At 41.2% G+C, this 18,138-nt stretch overlaps 1 protein-coding gene across 14 annotated transcripts in view; it reads left to right on the top strand.

Moving 5' to 3' along the window:
* Window positions 1-18,138, top strand: part of LIMCH1 (LIM and calponin homology domains 1) — a 311,990-nt gene that overhangs the window by 214,773 nt on the left and 79,079 nt on the right. For 9 of the 14 annotated variants that reach the window (XM_070397570.1, XM_070397534.1, XM_070397544.1 and 6 more), the window contains exons 5-7: window positions 4,689-4,719; window positions 6,894-7,004; window positions 13,715-13,910. In XM_070397570.1, the coding sequence (XP_070253671.1) occupies window positions 4,689-4,719; window positions 6,894-7,004; window positions 13,715-13,910 (338 nt within the window). Of the gene's footprint in view, window positions 1-4,688; window positions 4,720-6,893; window positions 7,005-13,168; window positions 13,333-13,714; window positions 13,911-18,138 lie in introns of those variants that run through there. The other 5 variants (XM_070397616.1, XM_070397607.1, XM_070397598.1 and 2 more) reach the window with 2 other exon arrangements.

Genomic DNA, 18,138 nt, shown 5'->3' with positions numbered 1-18,138 from the left:
GGGTTATTTTATCATAGAAGAACAGGAAAGGGGAGAAAAGCCAAAATTCGGAGCTGTTAATTTTATACCACTTGACAGTATTGATTTTTTTTTTTTTAATGATGGGGGGAAATGGAAACTACTGAATGAAATCCAGTTAGGAAATTATATTGGATTTTATTATTTGCAATGGGAAATAAGGGGTATTCAGCCATGATTGATTACATAAAATCACTTCTCTGTTGTTAATGTGTCATTCTTTAATATTTCTCATAGGAAAATGTTGGCTAAGGACAAAAAAATAACAGAATAAAAATTATGATATTTGAATGTGGAAACCACCATAAACCTCATCTCAGCCATTATATGCTCCATTTGTTATTGTACCCAGCCTCTATAAATCACTGTTCATTTTAGGAAATTGTTTCAGGTTCTGCCTCATCTCACATTGTAGTTTCACCTGGTGGCAAGTGACCAAAAACAATATTTAACTGTGCAACATCATAATAATTAGACACACACACATTGCTTGGGGGAAAGTTCACTTTGATGTATTTATTCATTTATTAGAGCTACTTTAAATCACTCTTACTAAACCAGAAGAATGCTGAGATTGGTTTTGGAAATTCAGAACTCTTAGCACCTTTCTTGTTACCTGCAAAAAACCGGGCATCAGTAAGTTGGGTGTTTAGCCCTCCATCTGCTTCTCTCTAGTTCTGTAATCCTAGGCAAGTTCCCTTGTTTCAATAGGGTTTTCCTTTACAAAACAAGTTTTTATTGATTTCAGAGACAGGAAGGGAGAAGGAGGGAGAGATAGCAACATCAATGATAAGAGAGAATCATTGATCAGCTGCCTCCTGCACACCTCCTAGTGGGGATCAAGCCCACAACCCAGACATGTGACCCGATTTGACCAGTAATTGAACCATGTCCCCCCTAGTTCATGGGTCGATGTTCAACCACTGAGCCATACCGGCCGGGCCGCCTTTTCATCTATAAAATGAAATTGGACAGATGTTTTCTCAGGTATAATTCTAGCTAAATTTTTCTCAGTGCAGATCTGAGAAGACAGTTAGCCAACTTCTGAAAAAAAGAGACTTTAATTCGAAGGCACAGAGAGCAACCTAAAGGGGGGAAAGTCACTTAGACCAATTGTACACAGACATAGTCACTTCTCAGTTACTGTCGCATCTTCCCCTTCTTTTCTCTGTCCTTTTTCTTTATCTTTCCCTCTGTTTCTTTTCCTCATCTTCTCTTCCCTGTGCTTCCCTTCCCTTCTTTATCTTGTCTTTCAGTCTATCTTCCCTTTTACACTTCTTCTACTTATTTTCTCCCCTTTTTAATTTTTCTTTCACTTGAGCATTAATAGTCTCTTTAGGCAATACTTTTCCATCTTCCTCTCCTATGACACTATCAGTTTTCATTCATTCATTTAACCAGTCTTTACTGAGCAGCTAACTCTGTGTCAGATACTTTCCAGTCACCAGAGAACCGGAAGAAGAAGAAAGATAGTAATAAGTCCAGAGGTGGTCAAGAATAGCCTCTCTGAAGAGATAGCATTTCAGCTGTGAGCTGAGACATGAATGAGAAGCAAGAACCATGCCGAACCGGTTTGGCTCGGTGGATAGAGCGTCGGCCTGCGGACTCAGGGGTCCCAGGTTCGATTCCGGTGAAGGGCATGTACCTTGGTTGCGGGCGCATCCCCACTGGGGGGCGTGCAGGAGGCAGCTGATCAATCTCTCTCATCGATGTTTCTGGCTCTCTATCCCTCTCCCTTCTTCTCTGTGAAAAATCAATAAAATATATTTAAAAAAAAAAAAAAAAAGAACAAAAAAAAGAACCAGCCATGCAAAGATCTGTAAGGCATGGAGTGTAGAGGAAGAACATATAGAAAGGCTGGGCAAGAAGAAACCAACTTGATGTTTAAAAAGAAAAGTAGCCAGCCCTAGTCATTTTGGCTCAGTGGATAGAGTGGCAGCCCATGAGTTTGATTCTGGTCAGGGGCACATTCCTTGGTAGCAAGCTTGATCTGGGGGATCCCTCTGTAGGAGGCAACCAACCAATGTGCCTCTCTCACGTCAATGTGTCTCTCTCTCTCTGTCTCTCCCCCTCCCTTCCACTCTCTCTAAAAATCAATGGAAAAATATCCTCAAGTGAAGATTAACAAAAAAGAAAGAGAAAAGTGGCCAGTGTGGTAGAAGGGTACTGAGCAAGGCTGAGTGTGGTGGGAGGGGCAGTCCACAAGCCCGGTAGGATCCTGAAGTTGGAATCATTATAGAGAAAATGTTTTATTTCACTGAATGAATATTTAGAACAGAAATAATTTTATATTAAGATTATGCCATAAATTCATTGACAGTACTTAGAAAACCATTTCTAGTTTTAGGGAGGGGTGGGGCTTTCTGCTTATGACTTTTCTGTAAATGGCGCTGGTTAACTTGGCCCTGTGCGTGAGACATTCGCACCAGACATAGGCTTTATAGCTCTCGTAGATTCAAGTAGAACTGCTGTATTTCCCTACTTTTTCCTCTGAGAGTTGAGCTGAACATTAGCAGCGATGGAGAACCACCCCACTGACACCAATTAATGTCATAAGCGATAAGTTATAGGGGTAGATCCCACAGAGGAAATTTCGATGCTTTTCTGAAATTGTTTTTTAAAAAACACTCTCGAGTTTTCATGGTAGGTAATTTTTTTAGATTTTTTTTTTCTTTTGAGAAGTAACTTGAGTAGACTAAAAAGGAAAAACCTGCAAATGATTACTGAATGTGTAATTTAGTGAACTCTACCTATAATGGATGCCAGACAACCTAGATGGGGAATGAAAGCACAGTCCAAAGGGCAGGCAGCAAGAATCATTCCAGGGAATTGGAGCAACTGGATGAAAATGAGGAAAGGCTTTCCATTGCTCCTGAGGATTTACCTGCAGAGTTTGGAAGCATTTTCACATTACCGTTTGCTGTGTAGAAGTCGTTCAGCAGATATTCTGTGAGCTCCTACTATGTGCCCAGCATGATTTTTTTAGAAATGGGTTACAGTTTTAATCAATGAACTTTCATTGTCAATGCAGAAAAAGTTGGGTGTTCCCTGTTTTTAACTTGTTTTTCATACAAATTTCAAATCCTTTGTAGATTTTTTCTGTTTGTTTTCATCTGTTTCTTTTGTTAAACTTTTTAAAAATCCTAGCCAATATCTGACATAACATTTTTTTCTGTTAAAAGGAGGGAACAGGAAAACATTCTCTTAATTGAATCCAAATTGGACCAGTGCTTCTTTTAATACAGGCCCCTATTGATGGGTTTATCTTAGTATGTACTACTTCGTTTTCTAGTTCCTCAAACTTCAATGGACTTAAAATCTTGCACCTAGTCATTGACATGTACTTTGGATCAGATATGCAGCAATGAAGTAGTTGGAGTGTATGAACTTGAAGGAGTTCTTGACTGGCTTATACAATAATATTACATTCTCCCTCCTGTTCCCCCACTTGTGGGGAAAAACAGTATTTGTTTTTCTTGGTATTTATTTGTTGACATGTTAAAGAAACTTTGGAATAATTTTAGAGAATTTTTTTATATTTCACAGTATAAATATTTAGAAAGTTCCACCAGCTAGCTTATTGTTTATAGTTTGAGAATAAATATCCTATATAATAAAAGGCTAATATGCAAATTGACTGAACGACGGAACAACCAGCCGCTATGACACACACTGACCACCAGAGGCAGACACTCAATGCAGGAGCTGCCCCCTGGTGGTCAGTGTGCCAGAAGCCGGGCTCATGGCTGGCCAGTGCAGCGGCAGTGGTGGGAGCCTCTCCCACCTCCCCAGGAGCCCTAAGGATGTCTGACTGCCAACTTAGGCCCACTCCCCCCCAACATCCCCTGTTGGCTCTCGGACTGTGAGAGGGTGCAGGCCAGGCTGAAGGACCCCCCTGAATGCATGAATTTCGTGCACTGGGCCTCTAGTTTATGTATATTTAAGAATGCACATGTGTATAGTTAAACATAACATACTTATTTTCTTGCTTGTGGCTAATTCCCAACACTAATTTATTTCCATAAGAGAAAAGGACAAATATTTGGTTATTATTGCCTCTTGTACATATCTTTTCAGGTCTATTAATTAAGGTTTTAGACCTATTTTAAAAGTACTTGTATGAAAAAAATTTGAAAGTGCAGATTTCTATTTGACAGTGGTTTATAATCAAGGCAAAATTTTACTTTAACAGTTAAACTTGGAGAATCTATAATAATAAAAGTGTAATATGCTAATTAGACTGGACGTCCTTCCAGACATCCTTCCAGATGAAGCCGAGGCTGAGAGGGAAACGTGGGTCCCGGGTGCCAGAGGAAAGCCAGTATTGGCAGCCGGAGGGAAAAAGGCCTACTCTTGCATGAATTACATGCATCGGGCCTCTAGTACAAATATAAAAAGTCTTGGGTTTACTAGTAAGTGGAATTCTTTATTTTCCAAATGTTAGTCTTAATGTTTTCATGGTGCACTATGAAACTTCAAGCCCACCGTGCATTTTCTAAACAGTTTTACTTAGTACCTGAAATAATAATCATAGGCCTTAAAATACTATATTTTCCTGGTTTTATTATATTAGTTAATTCAAGTATATCTTAAAAGTATGTGTGTAAGGAAAGATCACAGTGAAGAAACTACTGTTCTGACCATATTTTCTTTTCCTTTTCCTTAATTAGGAGCCTTGATTATAGTAGGAAGCTGAAAAATGTAAGTGTTTTAACTTCACTTTCCCACCTTATTCTTTCTGAACTTTGATGGTTCAAGTGTAAAATTTAGTTCATACATTCAGTGTCTCTCCTATGCTGTTCCGGAAAGAATTCTAGAAAACTAGTATATGTGTCTCTGATAGAATAATTAATGACTATTATAGAAATAAAAATGATAGTTTGGGGGGGGGGTTCTTTTTAATTAAAGAAGTGCTCAATCCAGAAATGAGCAAATGAAAGCCTGTGCTCTGGTTGTGATTCAATTTCTTAAACACAAGACAATGTCTCAGCAGTGACGTTAGTTCCTGGCTGTTGGTTGGCATATTTGGGATTATTAAATTAAGCAGTTAGGCAAATTGTTTCAGGGAGAGATCAGCACAATGTGAATAATGTTGACTGTCATTGGCTTGTACTTTTTTTCTCCTAATCTTTTGAGTTTTTAATTAGTATTTCCCCAAATCAACTTTTTGAAGTTAGATCTTATTTTCAAAAAGCAAGTATATTACTGCTCTTTCATTTTATTTTTCTTTCTTTCTTTTCTTTTCTTTTATTTTATTTTATTTCTTCCCATCCCCATTTATTTCTTTATACCCTCTTCCACCTCCACCTACTTCCCTAACCCCTGCAATCAATCCACTGTTGTCATGTCCATGAGTTCTTTCTCTTTTTTCCCCTCTTTTTGCTTAATCCCTCCACCCCCACCCTTTATTTTAAGGTTAAATTGAGGAATGTAAGAAATGACCTTCTGCATATAAAATAGAAAACTAAGCTGTGATCCCCTTTTTTTTTGTTTGTTTCTAGGGTACTATGATATTTGATTGACAGTTTTATTCTTATCTTTTTTTTGTTCTTCTATAAAACTAGGGCTATATGCCATTTTCCATCACACAATTTTAAACAAATCAGAGAACCTACCATCTCAAACACAAGACAGTTCTGTTTTCTATTCTCCTATTACACCTTTCAGGATAGCCTCATACTCGTAGCACACATTAGCTTATGTTCCTAGTTAATGTCCTGACATTTGGAATTGTCTGTTCTCTGGAAATTCATTTGTAAGTTATCAGTTAAAGAAAAAAAAAGACTTTCTGGAAGTTTTGAAGGATTCCTGAAGTAAAATATTTCCACAGAGGTAGAAAACCAAATCATCCTAAGCATTGATGGCACATTACTGTATTTGGGGCTTGTTGTCATCTGGACCCCATGTACCCATAACATTATCCAAAGCATTTTCTGGCCTAGCAAGTAGAAGGGGACAATAAGTACTTCTCAGCCTGGATGAAGCAATAGGTTTGAATAGGAAAATGAAATAGTCTTAGCTTTTCCATAAGCTTCAGATCCCAATAATTCAGTGTTAAGGATTCATCTTTAGCCAACCCCTGCTGGATTTTATGGGACCATTGGTGTAAAGAGCATTTGCTTTTATGGACAGTTTCTTTGGAAAGACAGAACAAAATAACTTCGGGCTATAGCTTCAGACCATTGAATACTCACAGACATTCTTAAACATGTTGAATCTCTATAACTATTAGGATCGTTCAATTGGCAACAACCTTGTCCAGGCTAAATATTTCTCTTTTCAGATTAATGGGAGTCCACCTGTAACACAAGACTAGATATCTGCACATAGTATTCTTACATTGTTTCCTTCTGACTTTAGTTAGACATGTTGTGTTGATCTTGTGCTGGAAACCACTAATTAACCTCCATCACTTCTTTAGGATTTTTGCCATTGATCTTAGCAGAACCTCTGTGCCCATAATTAGAAGGTGTAGACCTTTGAAAGTACCTCTCTCACAAGGAACTGACAACCTAGTCATTACTTGTCTAGGTAAAAATGCCAAGAGTTTCTGAAAAAATTTGCTTCCTAATTTTGAATATTTAAATATTTCATTATACAAAAATAATTTTAGAGGATTTATTTTTTTCCTTCTTGCTGTCTTATAGATGAACTCTTCCCAAAACTGGAGTCTCATTTTAACTACTGAATCATGTTTGTGTGACCGATACAGTATTAGGTTCTTATTAAAATGATTTACATTTAATGGTTACCTCATGGATGGTGTTTTCATAAATCAGTGGATTTCCTGTTAGTGGAGCTTTATTGGCTCCTTAGTTTAAAAGTAATTCTTGAGAGAAAACTCTCCCGCTCTTATGCATGGTTTTGTTTTGCAGGTGTTAGTTACCATTTACTGGCTGGGAAAGGCAGCAAATAGCTGTGCGTCCTACAGTGGGACGACGCTGAACTTGAAGGAGTTCGAAGGCTTGCTGGCTCAGATGCGAAAGGTAACGGCTTTTCTTCTTTATCCCGTGAGGTTCAGATGAGGTGGGAAAGCAACCCATTTGCCCGTTTTTAAGATCCTTACAGTTCTGGGCAGTGGAATTGAACAGGCCAACAATGTCATGCACTCACCACGGAAACGGCCACTTAGCATACCAGTGATGTCCTGCCAATGACATCCTTCCCTCGTGCATTCCACGCTCACCTGAACTTTTATACCCTTTGGAGAATGAGAGACCTGAGCTCATCCAACTTTAATTTCAAAAGAGCAGTTTCAGTCTGTCAATATATGGCTTTGTGTGCCAAAGAGCTTGGTGCTTGTTTTCTTGGGGGAATAATGCCTGAGTTAAACAATACAGCATTATACAAAAATGAAGACTTGTTCTGCACTTTTGTCCTAAAGGTCATTTTGATTACTCGTCAGGCCCCTGGTGTGGGTGAGGTCAACATCAGCCAAGTTCTTGCCTGGGCATCCACCCTGGACAGGCTCTGGATAATTAGGCATGTTCTCTTCTAAGATGTGCCTTTCATGGCCATTGCAGTTGAATGAGCTGGACATTTGGAAAACATTTTTGACAACATTGAAAGCTTTATTTGATTATGGGAAAGACCTCTGGTAAGAATTTGTCAAGGAGACAGTGGGACGTTATATGTGTGCCTGCCTGTGTGTTCTTGTTAAGGTTCAGCAGTATAGATTAACTCATTCAAAGTGCTGGGATATAGTATCGGAGAGAAGCCCCACCCAGCCGGCCTCAGTGAATAGGTGAGGCTCATTTGTCATCAGCAGCTTTCACGGGCTTTGGATCAGGCCCACATTGTGGCGCAAGTCAACTGAGGCTTTGCTCTTCTTTTTTCTCCAACATGCAAACTAACTGCACTAATGAGACCTCACGAAGGAACAGTCCATGCTCTAACATTTTTCTTTTAATACTGAAAGCAAGAAATTGCTTGAACTTTCTAATAATGTAGACTTCTTTCCTTGAATTAAAGCTAATAGCCCTCACAGTTCTTCTCATTTGCCTGGAGCCTGTCTGGCTCACATATTTATACATGGACAATGCTTCATATTGGTTGTAATACATATAAACAAAGTTTTAAAGCTAAATTACTTTTAAAAAATAAGACAAACACACCCACTTCATTAAGCACAATACATTGTTTCTTAGCTCTTATTTGTCCTTTATTTTTTTTTTATCTAACTCTCTAGTTAGAGAAAGTGCAAATCCAGTACAGACCCAGTCAAGAGTTGTGTAATCTAAATTCTTTATATATTAAATTTGGAATGGAATAGTGCAGTGATGGCGAACCTATGACACCCGTGTCAGAGGTGACACGCGAACTCATTTTTTTGGTTGATTTTTCTTTGTTAAATTGCATTTAAATATATAAAATAAATATCAAAAATATAAGTCTTTGTTTTACTATGGTTGCAAATATCAAAAAATTTTTATATGTGACACAGCACCAGAGTTAAGTTAGGGTTTTTCAAAATGCTGACACGCCGAGCTCAAAAGGTTCGCCATCACTGGAATAGTGATATGAGTCATCTCTTTAAACCACATATTTAAAAGCTCTGCCTCAGTTCCCCTGCTGGATTCTCCTGGAATCTGGTTTCTTCTTGGTATTGCCATTTCTTACCCCTAGTCCAGCTCCTCTACAATCTGAGCAGTTATTGGTTTCTTCAGCTTAGCTTGGCCTTTTATTGAGATAATTGGTTATTTCACTTGTCTTGAAATGGCCTGTTATTGTGAACAGTTGTTGCCTTTTTTAATGAATATAGATAATGTCGCAGGATATGGGAGAGTAGTTAGTATCATTGGACAAAACATGACATAACTAAAATGGCCAGCTCTGGTAGTCTCAGGCTTCTATATAGAGAGTAACTGACCTGAACTTCACAGGTCTTCCTAATACCTGGAAATATTAGTTTATCTGGAATATATACTATTTCATTTTCTCAATTAGGATTGGTTTCAACTGGGAAATGCAGAAAAGTCTAACAGTAGCTTCAATAAATAAAATTTTATTTTGAAGTCACATAAATGAGGTCTGGACATGAGCAGTCCAGGGCTGGTATAAGCTGGTGATCTTCAGGGACCCAGGCTCCTTCTGTCTTTTTGCTCCATCGTCTTCAACCCATGGCTCCTCACCTGCTGATTCAAGATGTTCTTCTAGCTCCTTGTCCAGAAAGGCAGGGAATTCTTCCCCCTAGTCCCAGCTGTAAAATTCTAGGAGTGTACTCTGACCCAATGTGGGTCTTTTTTTCTGAACTAGCCATGTGACCAGGGGCAAGGGACACCATGACTGGCCTAAGCCACTACTTTTTCAAGGGGTATTAACCAGAACAAGGGGATATCAGGGGTCACAATAGAGAAGCCCAGACCTCTGCTCAACATAGCAATCACCATCAACTTCTCTTTCCTTAACTTGCCTTATTTTTCAATGACACCACCCAACTTTGTATTCATTTTTTTCTTTTTACATTTTATCTTCCAAACTAGAACATGAGGCCCATGAAGATGGGGTATTTATCAGTTTTTCAGAATGTTGTGTCCCCAGCACTAGGGGAGTGTCTGACACAGAAGATGCTCAGCAAATATCCGTGGAATGAATAGCCTCCTCAACCAGAGTGTGATGGGCGGAGATGGGTCATCAGGCTGAAAAATTAGAACCTGAAAACCTCCAGAACAGAATTGAGCCACCCTATAAATCACAAAGAAAGCAGGAAATGTTGGGTGGTAAAACAGAGGCATCTGGAGTTTCTCAGATACCATAAGTCAGTCATCTACCAAACACTCGCTGGTTCTCATTATCTCTGACAAAAAGGAATAAGAAGAGGACAGATGAGTGAAATAATTCAAAAATGTCATGGAAACTGGTTGTTCTCACCCCATTCATTAACACACTTTTACTGGAACAACTAGCAATTAGCACAATGGACAGATTGGGGTCTTATCTCCCCTCCCTGGAGTGCTCTCTGTAGAAGACAGGATGCTGCTGGGCTCCTAGGTGAAAGACATAGAAGACTAACTAGACCCCAAGAAAGGTGAATTTAAACTATGCTAGCCGTTGCGTTGGTTTATAATCTTCTACTCTCTCCCCAAAGCTTAACTCTGGGTGACGATGGAATCCAATACAATGATCCATCTAGCTGATATCTACAACTATATTTCTGGCTGAAGAACCAGCTTCTTGCTTCACCTCAATGTTCCACGGGACCAGCGTGGCCAAGGATGGCCATGGGTGGCCTGGTTTTCACTTTTCAAACTGGCCATGCCATCCAGCTTCCAGCTCTCACTTGATCCAAGGTTTCACTATTGGCTCTCTACACAGCCATGAACAGAACAGTCTTCCTGTGTTTCTTTCCCATAACTACTAGTAGCTGTGAGAAAGCAGCTGAGGTCCCAAGAACCATGCTGACTTTTTCTCATTTCTCTTCTCCTATGGTTTGTAGAGTAGGGGTGAGGGAAACATTTGGGCCTTTTGGAGAGACTTTTTGGTACTATTTTTTTTTTTGGAAATCCAGTTTTGTGATGCTGCCCCAAGCAGTTTATAAAATTTTGTCATTTCTAGATGTAACGAGTGGCTCAGCTCCCTGAGTGTCTGCCCTCCCTATTGAGAAATTGGACCAAAGCATCTAAATATGGGATATAAATGAAGAAGGAGATAGGAGAGTTTCCTTGTGTATACAACTACATTTATAAGTTTTATGTGATTTATATATTGTTATTTACATATACAGATGAATACATATTAGTAACTATAACCATAGCTAACACTTTTGAGCACTTAGCATAGGACAGGCATTTTTTCTGAATGCTTTGCGTATAGTAACACTTAACCCTCCCAGCAATCCTGTGAGATAGGTTAGTTCCATTTTACAGGTGAGAAAACTGAGAGTAGGCAAGGTAGAATAACTTGGCTAAGGTCATGCATCTGACAAGGGGTGGGGCCAGGACTTAAACCCAGTCAGTCAGGCTTCCAAGACATGCTGATAACCTACTCTCAACGGCCCCAAACTGCCTCTCTTTGGCAATATTTATAGTTTGGGGACCTGGGCATAAACAGCACTTAGTGAAGGGACTTTATCCAGGGTAGCATCATCCACAGAGTAAGGAGGCAGTGTCTAGTAATTGGAAGAGGCAATGATGCTGATGGTGGCAGCTGTTACTACACCAAAGTTGATCAAATGGTTTACCTTGGGATGTGAAGATAGGGGTCTGTGTTGGGATCACAGCTTTCTTTACTATGTGATCCCAGGTTATTTATTCTCTCTGATTCTTATTTTTCTCTTCTGTAAAATGGGGACAAGCTAACCACATCACTGGCGTGGGAGGATGGGAGGATTAAATAATCCTATATAATAAAAGAGTAATATGCAAATAGACCCAACAGCAGAACATTTGAACAACCAATCAAAGTGTAATATACTAATGATATGCTAAGGCTGCTCAACGGCTTGTTATGATGTGCACTGACCACCAGAGGCAGACACTTAACTGGTCGACCAGTTGCTATGACATGCAGGGGGCAGATGCTCCAACTGGTATGTTAGCTTGCTGCTGGGGTCCAGCCTATCAGGACTGAGTGTGATGGGCCAGACATGCCCTGGAGCCCTTCTGCAGTCCCTCTGTGCACTGGTGGGGTCCCTCAGCCTGGCCTGCGCCCTCTCCCAATCTGCAACCACTCGGGGGATATAGGAGAGCCGGTTTCCGCCCAATCCCGCAGGCCACTCCCCATGAGAGGGCACCAGACGCAGGGGTCATGGCTCGTGAATGCTGCTGCAGCAGCACAAACCTCTCCCAATCGGGACTGATTGGGTGGGAGCCCATGGAAGGCACAGTGGGGCCAGGATGAGCAGGAGTGGCAGGTAGGAGCTGCAGGTGGTGTTGAACTGCAGGTTTCAGCCTGATCCCTGCAGGCCACCCAGAGGGACATCACCCGTGCATGAATTCGTGCACCAGGCCTCTAGTATAACATATAAAAAACATCAAGCATAGCCCCAGACCTGTAGTAAATATTCAATAAAAACAATGTTTATCCTGAAGCATTTGGCTTCTTCGCAGTGGATAAATAAAACAAGATAATTATTTGCCTTTCTTAAGAAATTAAATACAAAACCATATCCAAGTTAGATCTATACTGAAAAAGTTGGTCATGAATTCTTCCTGTGCCAGACCTGGCTTTTGTTCAGGTCCTGGTTAACTTTTGACCTACAAGTAAACTACCTTCATTTCCATAGCTGGAATGTCTGCCTTCCCCTGGAGAGTGTGTGAGCTTTGACAACCTATTCTTCAGAGGCACTGATCAGATCCTCGGAGTGGAGGCTGCAGGGAGCTCCTCTCAGCCCTGCCCTTCTCCTCTCTCCCGTTGCCTTCTCCTGTGCAGAATCTGTGTGTGCCCCGTGAATTGCAGCCACTCCACCCCCTCTGAGTGCCTCTCACTGGGGATTGTGTCAGAGGGTCTGGATATAATTGACAGAAGCAGCCGGCAAAGGCACTTCCTGCAAAGGCATTGACTCCAGTGGGCATATGAGCCAGTGTAGACAGTTTCCAAAATCTCAGATATGGAGAATATTTTTTTTTCTTTCCTTTAGGAATGTGGAGGGGACTTTCCTGAGCATCCCAGGAAATCCACAGTGTGACATTCCAGTCTCTGCAGATGAGAACAATGTCATCCATAGTCCCGATCTTAAGCAGCCATGCGGGGGGGGGGGGGGGGGGGGGGGGGGCGGGATTAAATTGGGGTTTATCTTTGAGTGACCAGAGTTATTTTTGTTTTCGTCGGCCTGGACTATTGTAATTAATGCTAAGACACAGGCGGGAACAAGGCTTTTATTATAATAGGCGGGTGAGGATGGCTTGGACTGACCTTTCTCCTGCTGGAGTTTCAGTGTTTTAGTATGTGCTGCTTGCGCTGAAAAGAATTTATAATCACAGGCTGTCAAAGACAGCCATTGTTCTCCCTGCTCTGAACATGTGGGTCAGCCACAAGTGCTCTCAGCTCCCCCAGCGCCAGGAGCTGGCCGAGAGCGAGAGCATGCCTGGATTCTTCTGAGGCATCAGGAAAAGCATTTTGCATATTTTCATTGCTTTTTTTTTTTTTTTAACTTTCTGCCTCAGAAAGACAGCTCCCTTTCAGAGCAGGAATTTCCCTTCAAGGTAGCAGGAGAGGGAAGCCCGCTGCTCCAGGATTTTACGGATCTGATTCTGTTGCAACAACAAATGCTGCGTGCATTTGCCAGGTCGCATAAACAGGAGCAATTGCACCGCTAACCTCGGGGCTCTGGCCCAGAACAGACATGCGGTTATGGATTCCGAAAGGCGGGTCAAGGTTAAGGTTTTAGTTTTCTTTCCTTTTTTTGGTTTTTATCTGTCATTGTATTCTTGTGAATTCAAACGTGATGATGTTTTATTTCCCTTTCCTTTGATTTTCTTTTTGTAAACATCGTGGAGTGGGAGTTCCTGGGGGTTTTTCTTTCTTCAGGGGTGTGATTTTTCTGGTTGGGAAAGTTGCCGCAGGGAAGGGTGGAAGAATGAAATGTTGGCTGGTAGATGATCATCCATTCGCTAACTGGTTATCATAACCTGTTCCTACGGATGCTAGATGCAGGAATTTTTGGAGGCCACTGGAGACTGGTTTTCCTGTGATGGAAGGCTCAACGTCTGTTGCTGTAATGTCTGTCGTTCTTTTTTTATGTTTTTTTTTTGGACAGGAGACTGATGACATTGACAGTCCTAAGCGGAGTATCCGAGACAGTGGTTACATCGACTGCTGGGATTCCGAGCGTAGTGACTCCCTGTCTCCCCCTCGACACGGCCGCGATGATTCCTTCGACAGCCTGGACTCCTTTGGCTCCCGCTCCCGGCAGACACCGTCGCCAGATGTAGTCCTCAGGGGAAGCAGCGATGGTAGGTGGGAGCCTGCGCAAGCTGCACATCTTAGAATGAAACACAAACAAGGGCTGCCTTGTGGCCCACAGAGGGACTGGCGCTGGGGAGGAGGGACCTGGTAACTCTAAACTGGTAGAAGGAAAGTCTGCGAGTGTTGTTTTTTGCCTTAGACTCTTGGTGGGCTCTGCCAGCAGTTCGTTTGAACATTGCGTCAGTGAGCATATCTCCTGTTGGAAAATGTCTGACATCATTCCTCCCTGGGTCTCCGTGAATCGAGACGCTGTGCAGACCATTAGCTCAGAAAGTGTGCCAAGGGTTTATTTCCTCCGGGTACGAGGAAGGGAAATGTTTGAGTGAGTACCACACTGTGTAAGTGAAAATGGACCGACTTCCAGCAAACTGGAAGCACACTCCACTCACTGAACAAAGTCCTGAAGCCTGGGGTTGTAAAACTTTAACTGGCTCGGGTTTGGCGATCTGTGTGAGGGGTATGATACCCAACCATTGCCGAGAGCGATGCAGGTGGCCCTTACAGTACAGGGCACAGCCCAGACTGCCTTTTTCTGAGGCTGGGTTTGATTTGAATCCTGTGGATGTTATAGCACCTGTAAGGAATGATCATTTTCTTTACAAAAATGTATGGTCATGCAACCTGATATCAACTTAATGCATACTTTCCAGAAGCTGTGTTACCTTAGTGTTTCGCACCTTTGTGCTTTTTTGGAAGGGACAGTGGCTCAGTTCTGCATGTATAGACTTGTGGACAGATACTAAAGCTGGTGGGAATTTTTTGTTTGTATTTTTAAAATATCTCTTGATGCTAATATTTCTAGAGACTTAAGCCTACTCTCCAAGATGAAAATAGTATTTTATAGCTAAAAGATTCAGCTATAAAATTCTGTTACTAAAATAGGTGGGTACTTAATGTGTCCACGTTGAGTCCATGACCTTATGACTAGTGTCTCATTTAGTCCTCAGCACAGATTATGAGATACTCACAAAGTGTCTCACTTAGTCCTACTATGGGGCTGAGGTACTCCTTCTTACCCATATTTGCAGATGTACCTCCGAGAGGTTAAGTAAGCCTCCTAAATGGGTGAGTGACAAAAATTACTGTCAGTAAGTAGTATAACGTAAGCTTCAGAAACTGTGAACCCAAATCACATACTCTTAAGCTTAATTTACCCACACTTCTTTGTTTGCCTAATAGATTTTTTAAATTCTAGAACAGCTGTGGGCAAACTAAGGCCCGAGGGCCGGATCCGGCCCGTTTGAAATGAATAAAACTAAAAAAAAAAAGACCGTACCCTTTTATGTAATGATGTTTACTTTGAATTTATATTAGTTCACACAAACACTCCATCCATGCTTTTGTTCCAGCCCTCCGGTTCAGTTTAAGAACCCATTGTGGCCCTCGAGTCAAAAAGTTTGCCCACCTCTGTTCTAGAATGTCTGAGCTTTTGTTTAGTCCTTAAACTTCCCAGCAAATGGATTAGCCTCGGGGCCACATAGTGTGTGGTTCCTACAGAATCTCACAGTGCGTTGTGAGTTGCTTGAACACATTCCTAAAATTGTATATGGCCTCTTAAAGTACCACACCCAGTTTTAGAAGTTTCAGTCCCAAGTGCATGACCCAATTGAGCTTTCATGGAAGTAAAAGGTAGATGGACTTTTACAAAACCTATCTTAGCCAAACTACTTTATCCATATTATTGTGATTGTGTTAACAAATTACTATTTTCCTCATCTTGGTTCTTTATACAGTGGGGCCTTGACTTAGGAGTGTCCCGACTAACGAGTTTTTCGAGATACGAGCCGTCTCTCGGCCGATTTTTTGCTTTGAGTTGTGAGCTAAAATTCGGGTTACGAGCCAGCTTCAGATACCCCACCACTAGTTGGCACAGCAAATGTCACAGAGAACGCCACAACATCAGCCCAGCATTACATGTCTCACTCGTTCACTTTAAGATTTGACATACGAGTAATTTGAGTTATGAGCTCCATCATGGAACAAATTAAACTCGTAAGTCAAGGCCCCACTGTAACTGGTAATGCAGATCCTTTGTTCCATCACCAGCTTCCAGGGGACCAGAGTTTATAATGAGCTACATCTTGAAGGGATTTGAGATGATGGTTGCTCATATTGTAGCTGTGCAGAGGCACAATGTAGTTAGCAACAATTAAGATTGATAAATATTTTTTCCATCTAAAAACTAACATGAAATGGAGCTTCACAAAACACCATCCATGAAAGAGCATCTTACACACAGATTTCATTAATCAGCCTGATACCTTCAGGCTTATGTTCTTGTAAACTAATCAAGACCTAATGAGGTTCTTAAAGCAATGCACCCATTTTTATGTGCCTTAAAAAAATTAGTATAATTTTGTCCAAGTAGATGTTATATTTCCTTGGAGTTTATGGTATTTTTTTAAATGATGCTGATCAAGAAGATTGCACATCTTCATAAACGCTTTCAGATTTAGAAAATTTTTTTTAAGTCTTGAAAATTTATTTCTCAGGACACATAATCCATTAGGGAAAACCTAACTACAAAATTCTCCAATTCCGTATTGGGCCAATATGGCGAGCTTTTGTATTATTACTACTGAGGCCCACTGACCCATTCAGTCAGGACAGTCAAGGGCAACACTCATTAGAGGTGCCATGATCCTATGGTTGGACTCAAGAGCTATCTGGTAGGGATGCTGGGGGTAACCAGGGTCCATTCAGTCACTCGGTCTTACTAGATAGGTGCTCATTCCTCCCTGACCTTCACTGGCATTCCTCCTTAGAGATGGAAGGGAGGGGGAGACACACAGAGAGTGACATCAGCAATGTGAGAGAGACACATCGATTGGTTGCCTCCCGTATGCACCCCGACCAGGACCAGGGATCAAGCCTGCAACCAGGGTATATGCCCTTGACCAGAAATGAACCTGGGACCCTTCAGTTCATGGGCTGAACTCTATCCACTGAGCCAAACCTGCTAGAGCGAAAAAATAATAATTTTTTAATTAATAAAAAGGGTGATCTGTTAATGTTAATGATCTGTCGATTCACATAGACAACCTATTTTGAGACATTTATTCAATATATTATAGATAATATATAAATTAGATATTATACCCACATAAGATTCATAGATTATAGAATTTTAGAATTGAGACAATTCTAATCCGTTATGATTGAAGAATCATTGTTTTTCTTTTATTTATTCAACAAAAATGCAGTGCTCCCCAGTCAGATGCTTTAAGCAGAGGACATTTCCCAAGAGAAGTATGTCCCAAAGAAGAAACTTTGGGCTGATGTCTTGAAAACAGAAATTGCAGTTCTTGTCTATTACTAACCAGCCAGAGAGAGGGGGCTCTCTTGGCTCCTCTGAGCCTCAGTTTCCACCTTTGTCAATGGGGAAACAAATCTCAGTGCTTGGCAAAGTGTTTGTTTATAAAGCAATTCATGGGGCTCTAACCATTTCATTATGACACTGAGACAGATATGCAGTACACGATAAAAGACCTAGGGTGGGAAGGGAGCTAAGTTGCAAATTAAAAGCTAACAAGTAATGAAACGGTCAAAGCCTCTGAAGGAAGACGGAGAGCAAGTGGCATGAATAATTCATACACCGAATATTTTGTCTGCAACAATGAACACTTGTTTATGGTCAGTGCTTTTAACTTTTATAGTCTTTTAAAAGCCATTAAATCATTTCATCTCCAGGGCAAATCATTTCATTCCTGTTTTATAGAAAAGGACAGTCAAGTGTATTAGAGACAAGCCTGGGAGCCCACAGCTCATTGCTGACAGACCCAGAACTGTCAGGACATGAAGAGTAGTCAGCGCTTACTAAGCCCTTGCTGTGGGCCAAGCACGGTGCCAGTAATTCTATGTGTATGCGATCCTCCCAACAGCCCTAGAAATCAGGTGGTATTATTATCTTCACTTCACACATTGGGAAACTGAGGCTTATAGGGCTGAAGTAACAGATGCAGAGCCTCAGAGCTGCTGAGGGCAGAGCTCACTGTGAAGAGGAGCTGACTTACCACCCTCTCCAATCCCCACTCTGCAAGGTTGCTTCCTCTCTCGCCTCTGAGTTCAAGGCTCTTTTCACAAGTGTAAACCGGTAATCTCCTATTTGGGATTGAATAGTCTCATAATGCTCTCATTGATTAAGAGTTTTCAACCAGCATTAAAATGGTGGTTATCTATACACTAGAGGCTCAGTGCACGAATTCGTGCACAGGT

The sequence above is a fragment of the Myotis yumanensis genome, unplaced genomic scaffold (genome assembly GCF_028538775.1).
Source record: "Myotis yumanensis isolate MYYU_CA2020_CCGP unplaced genomic scaffold, mMyoYum1.0.hap1 SCAF_1, whole genome shotgun sequence".
Lineage (NCBI taxonomy): Eukaryota > Metazoa > Chordata > Mammalia > Chiroptera > Vespertilionidae > Myotis > Myotis yumanensis.
Note: the sequence above shows the minus strand (reverse complement) of the source record. Positions and strands in the feature narration are given on the sequence as shown.